The 6,190-nt window shown below is 48.6% G+C and overlaps 1 protein-coding gene across 3 annotated transcripts in view; it reads right to left on the bottom strand.

Annotated features, from left to right (window-relative positions):
• Nucleotides 1-2,806: 2,806 nt before the first annotated feature.
• FEZF1 (FEZ family zinc finger 1) overlaps nt 2,807-6,190 on the bottom strand; it is an 11,119-nt gene continuing 7,735 nt past the window's right edge. Inside the window, exons 1-5 of one of the 3 annotated variants that reach the window (XM_011995969.1) lie at nt 5,469-6,184; nt 5,097-5,318; nt 4,682-4,816; nt 4,302-4,434; nt 2,807-3,845 (exon numbers count right to left, since the gene is read on the bottom strand). In XM_011995969.1, coding sequence (XP_011851359.1) covers nt 3,487-3,845; nt 4,302-4,434; nt 4,682-4,816; nt 5,097-5,318; nt 5,469-5,897 — 1,278 coding nt within the window. In that variant the 5' untranslated portion in view covers nt 5,898-6,184 and the 3' untranslated portion in view covers nt 2,807-3,486. Of the gene's footprint in view, nt 3,846-4,301; nt 4,435-4,681; nt 4,817-5,096; nt 6,185-6,190 lie in introns of those variants that run through there. The other 2 variants (XM_011995968.1, XM_011995967.1) reach the window with 2 other exon arrangements.

Raw genomic sequence — 6,190 nt, 5'->3', positions numbered from 1 at the left:
TCTATATAAGACACATGTAACACAGAGACATGCACACACAGACATACACACATGCAGAGGTTAGATAATTGGAGGAAAAAATCACCTTTCAGTATTAGTTGAGGGGAGATAATTGTAAGGTCTTTCCCTGACTATTAGCTAAGTGTTCCACTTCATCAATTTTTTTCTCCTATAAACTTAATCCCTAAGCTTATACTCGCTTTAAGAAGATTCTCCTTGATGTAAGCTCTAACAGCTTTATCATAATCAAAGTTCATTGATAATTTACCTCCTGAAAAGTAGTTCTCTTGAGTGCTTCATGTTAGAGAATTTCCTTTTGGCCTCCTCTACTTAATCACCAACACTCCAAGCTGCTCAAACATGTTATCAGACAATAATTTCCTTGTGCCTGCCTTCACTGGAACTATTGCACCATCCCAGATCAGACCTTATAACAAAGTCATTCCACATTACAATGTGGAATATACAATAACTGATTCTCGATTTTTTCTGTTTCTTCCCTTCTCTTATTCTATTCCTTCTTATCTTCTTTTCTTCTCAGGCTTTCTTCTCTCCTCTCCTCTCCTCTCCTCTCCTCTCCTCTCCTCCTCTCCCTCTCTCTCTCTCTCTCTCGCCCTCCCTCCCTCTCTTCTGTCCTTCTCCCTCTTTTCTCTCTTTCTTTCTGGATTGAAATAAACCAATTATATTATTCCATAGAAGAGTACCCCCACCCTCAGTATGTCAAAGTGTGCTGGCCTGGGGTATTTAATGGTTGAGTAATGTTCCTCAATAATATTCATTTTGCTTTCCACTAGTAAGATCGTGTCATCTCGAATGTATAGAAGAATCTACACCCTGGGTTTTGAGAATAAGTTCAAATATGTATTGACAACAAGTTCAAGAAGCAAAGGCCATTTCCTGCTTTTTCACTGAAATGTACAGGTTCCAAATTATAATGACTCCTGATCTCATTCTCATTTACTCAAACCGAATGCTTTAAAGGTCCAACTAAGCTACTTTGGAAAGGGTGATACATAAACTCTGCAGCATCTCTCAAAACTCCTTCGGAGGCACAGGCAGCTGTCACGGAATGTGGCCAGAGCCTGGGACAAGATTATCAAATCGGCTGTGATACTCTGTGAGAGATGGAGCTACTTAGGGCCGGATGGATTCGGAATCCAGCCAACTATGGAATTCCAAGACCTCCATCGCTTTCCGAAGTCAAATCTAACAGGGATTTGGCCTCAACAGTGGACAAGGTCGGGGCGTGAGGAGGTCAGCAAAGGAGAAACATTGGGATTCGATCTAATAATGGCTGGGCTGGAACTTGTCCCCAGTGTCCAAAGGGCGTGTGTCCTGGCACAAGTGTTGAGAAAGGTCTGGACCCGACGTCTGCAGAAAGTGTCAGGACTTCCCTGTTCTGGGGACCTTCCCAGCCACACCAGGTCCGTGCTCTCTAGATTCCCCCAACGTCTCTCCACAACCCAGAAGGGGCTCAGGCCGGACTCGGCGTGAGGGTCCCCGCGGAGCCCGCTCACCCACCCTTCCGCCATCGCCCCACGGGGGTTGTTAGTAATCTCTCTGCTTCCTAGGCCGTCGAAAAGCACTCAGGTCACCCTCTCTCGGTGACCAGAGCCGTCAGTCTTTCCCTGCCATGAAATGTGAGTTCGGGTGTCAGCCGCCGCGCCCCGGCAGTGTGCCCTGCACATCTCCGGTCTCGGTCTCGCCTTTCGTCGTTCTGCGCAGCCTTTTCCTGGGCACCGCAGGACGCACAGAAGTGAGGCGGGGCCACAGATTTAAGTTTCTTCCCCGCAACTGCGGTCCCGGAGCTTGTGAGGCCGCGCTACGGTGAGTGCAGAAAGGAGACCCCCGGACTCCGTAGAACCTGGGCCCGCGGTGTGGACCGATGGTGGATTCTCCACATCAGCAGCCCTGGAGGGAGAGCGTGGGCCGGGGGAGGGGCCAAGATGCACCTGAGGCCTGCGGGGCTGGCCGCGCTGGCCCCGGTCCTGGCTGGGTGGTGGAGTCCGAGGCGGCGAGACGGGGACCCTGGGGCCCGCTCCCCCCAGTCGCCCTCCCAGGATGTGGCCCCGTTGCAGTAGCACTACTGTGCTGGGCTGTGAGTTTGTCTGGCAGCTTCTACTGAGCAGCTAATAGTATAACAACCCGGCTTTGATAAATCTGAACTAATTACCCCTCTTAATTAAAGTCTTTAGCAGTTGTTTCACTGTTTTGGCAAGAAAACAGGAGAGACTTGCGGTTAGAAACACCAGAGCCCGAGCTCACAGCGGAGCCGCTGATTAACACTTGAAGCATTTCAAGGACCTGGCACCCGCCACAGTTTGGTTTTCATCCATGTTTCCTCCTTGAATGGAAGTATATTCGTCTATAAACATATATACACATGTAAAAACACAGAGGCTCCCTTTGCCAGCTGTGTATAAGTCAGTATGTGCCTTCAGGATGCAAACAATAGACACCTGTCTATCTATGATTGTAATGCGTTTGAGGAGATGTACATTGCATACAGCTACTGGATATGTTGTTCCTGTTTAACTGTGCACTGCGAACATATCAGGTGGTCCAAGCCAAATTTGTGTTTCTGTTAGAAAACTCCATGTCTTCTGCTTCTGAAATTTACCAGATTTCATAACTTTATCCAAAGGTGTAACCATTTAGAAGAAACTATTTGCACTTGATAGATTTTCAGACGAAAACATTAAGTATTACTAATCCAGGGTTTTAGATTTTAAAAAGGAGGATGGATGAGGGGGTCACAGTCAGGAATCTTTAGCTGAATAGTATGAACAGAGCCCTAAAGTTCGTTGATTAAATAAGCATGTTCCAAGTATTTATTTCCAACAGTCAATGAATCAATTTTCACGTGCAATAATCAAAACCAAAATTCAAAATCATCCATAATGAACCATCCTTATCTAATGTGTATGTGTGTGTGCTCACGAATGTGGAATATACCCCTATGGGCGCACACATCTATGCGTGTATATATGACATACACACAGTGTTTCGTTACTTCAGGAAAGAAGGAAATGATAAACATCCTGCAGACATCTTGAGACGGGAGAATCAACACAATGGAAATATATACAATAATAAAATTAAAATGATGCAGCATTCCCGGGTAGAATAATACAGATCTCAATAAATATAGCAGAAATTTGTTTAAACAAAACAAAACAAACACCATCTCTTCACCCAAGATGAAAAGTCTTTCCAAATTAAAAAAAAAAAAGAAAAACAGAAAACAAACAAAGCCCTCCAAGTTTTTCATAATTGTTAGTGCCTATATAGAATATAATACACAAAACCATTTAGCAGGTGCATGCAAGAGGTGAAAGGCCAAGGGATGCAGAGGCTTCTGGTTGGCCCTAAAGTGTGGGGCCCAACATGCCCCGGGGTCTGCAGACGAACTCGGACCAAGAGCTCTAGTCTGCCGCTGCCTCAGCGTGGGGGCCCGGCCGAGGCTGGAAGGAACCCTGGCCTCGATCACTGGTGGCCCTGGTGGAGCCCGGGCTGCAGGGGCCCCGGGGTTGGCAGCGGCGCCTGCAGAGGAGGCAGCGTCACCGGCGGCTGCTGCTGTAGCGGGGGCGGCGGTTCAGTGCCTGGTTCGCCAGCTGGCGTGCGGGCCAGCCCCAGGCTGCTGTCGTGCAGCTTGCGGACATGCTTCTTGAGGTCAAAGTTCCTGCAGAAACCCTTGCCGCACGTGGGGCAGGTGAAAGGCTTCTTGTCGTTGTGGGTGTGCATGTGGAAAGTGAGGTTGTAAACCTGGTGGAAAGCCTTGTTGCAGATATTGCACTTGAACTGCTTCTCCCCGCTGTGGGTCAACTTGTGGTTTTTGTAATTCCCTGAAACACACAAATGACAGAGATGTGGTTCTGGGGGGAAAAAAAAAAAAAAACCCTAAAAAAGGAGGAGCAGACACGTCTAAGGTAGCGCCAGGCAAGCAGAAGAACCGCCACGGGTCCCACAACCAGTGCAGGGCTGCTATCCGTGCCTGCACTTGTCTCCCCAAGTTTATTTTCAAACATCGCATCAACAGTGATGCCGTTTCCTTTAAATTTTTAATACACATTTATCAGTCCAATTACATAGAATCAGAGCATGCAGTTAAAAAATATACCCTTGTTTTATGAATCATGCCTTTCTCTAATACTAATCAGACTTCGGGTAGGGGGTTAGAATGGCAACAAATGTGCCACATAACTACACTTTAAACATCGTCTTCTAAAACATCCCGAAAATATTAAGCATCGCTTTTGGTAAGACTAACCATGAGAGACAACATTTCCTGGTTTCCATACCTTTTTGATGAAACCCTTTGCCACAGAATTCACACACAAACGGTTTGTAGCCCGCATGTATTCGGGTATGAGTGTTTAAAGTAGAACTTCTATTAAATGCTTTGCCACACTGGTTACATTTGTGAGGTTTTTCCTAAGCAAGAGAAAGGAAAAGTAGAGACATTTAGATATTTTCTAATTATGTGAAGTTTTGCAAGCTCAAAACACAGTAATGCTTAAACACTTTCAAGGCAGAACAAAAGCAAACAATATATGGCATTCACCCCTGTTCAGCTAGCACGTTTTAAAGGAACCTTATCCTAAGGACTAAGGCTTTATCAACTGTTTTTCTGCAAACAGTTCCGAAGCAAACGAGGTGAAATTGAGACTGATGAACACACCTGCGTGTGAATGATCTTGTGCCTGCACAGGGTGCTTGCTTGCCTGAAACCTTTTCCGCACACTTTGCAAACGAAGGGTCTGGCTCCTGTGTGCACTGGCATGTGACGGGTTAAGTTATAGTGCGCATTAAAGACCTTAAAATTAAACACACATAGAACAGGTTAGCCGAACAAGTAACTTTGAAATCAAACTGGGCAGAGGGAGGGTAGGAGGAAGAGAATCTTACAAAAAGTGTATACAAATAATTACCCCCAAAATACTAAAAAGGGAGGAAGGAAAGGAGGAGCGAGGGAGGGAGGGAGGGAGAGAAGGAAGGAAGGAAGAAAGGAAGGAAGGAAGGAAGGAAAGGAGGGAAGGAGGGAAGGAGGGAAGGAGGGAAGGAAGGAAGGGATCTCCGTTTTGCATAGTACTTGCCTTTCCACACACTTCGCAAGTGAAAACTTTGGGCTTGGCATTAGGAGAGCCTCGGCTGAAGTCCGAGGTTTTGAACGCGATTTTTTCCGACAGAAGCTGGGCGCTTTCTTTCATGTAATGCTGCAGCTGAGCCTGGGACAGGTCTTTGAACGCTACTCCAGAAGGGTATTTCTCCACCGCCGGGACCACCAGTTTATTCCTTTCGGCTAAATACGTTTTTGGCTGCGGGTGCAAAGGGGAACTGAGGAAGTAGGAGGCCACCGGGTGGATGTTCACGCCGGCTGCCGGGTGGCACGGGCCGTCACCTCGGTTCAGGTAGCACAAGGCGCCCATGGCGTGGAATGAAGAGTGGTTGACCACACGCGGCCTTACCAGCTTGTACTGCTGCAGCGGCAGCGCGTCGCGGGCCAGGTCGCCCTTGAGACTCAGTGCGCAGTTGAGCAGGTCGTTGCAGCTGAATGCCGGCGCCGAGGGCACCGCCGCGGGCGCAGCCGGGGCCTCCAGACTGGCCTTCCGCTGCTCGGAACTCGTCACTCCTGCCTTGGGGCTCGTGTCGTACGCCACAGGCACGAAAGGGATCATGCAGGGAATCGACGAGTTGAGATGCAGAGAGTGCTTGGGTTCCCCCTTGGGTAAGGCTCCCTGCAGGAAGTGGGGGACTGGCAGGGCCTTGGGCTCGGGGGTGCGCGCCATGATTCGTTCAATGGAGAAAGCCAAGGGTTTGGACGTGCTCATCATGTTGCCCCGAGCTGGAGCTGTCGCTAACATTTTGGTAGTCGCGTTGTGGCAGCTACTGTCCATGTCTGAGTCGCCAGCGTCCGTCAGCCGGGGCTGGGCTGCGCCGTCCGTTGCCTTGTTCCCTGCTTGTCACAGACCTGTGGAGAGGGGGACGGGCACCATCACCACCAGTAGCCTCCTCCTCCTCCTCCTCCCCAGCATCACCAGCCGAACCTGCCTGCCCAGCCCAATGGACTCCTGCCAGCCCATCGCAGAGTTCTTGGCGCACCAATGACTCGGGGACAATCACTACTTATTTCTATCAATAGAAAGTGTTGTGTCAATAACGCAGCCAAGATCTCGCCAATCGTTAACTT

Source organism: Mandrillus leucophaeus, unplaced genomic scaffold, assembly GCF_000951045.1.
Source record: "Mandrillus leucophaeus isolate KB7577 unplaced genomic scaffold, Mleu.le_1.0 Scaffold5, whole genome shotgun sequence".
Classification (NCBI taxonomy): Eukaryota; Metazoa; Chordata; class Mammalia; order Primates; family Cercopithecidae; genus Mandrillus; species Mandrillus leucophaeus.
The sequence above is the reverse complement of the archived record's forward strand: the minus strand, read 5'-3'. Positions and strand labels throughout refer to the sequence as shown.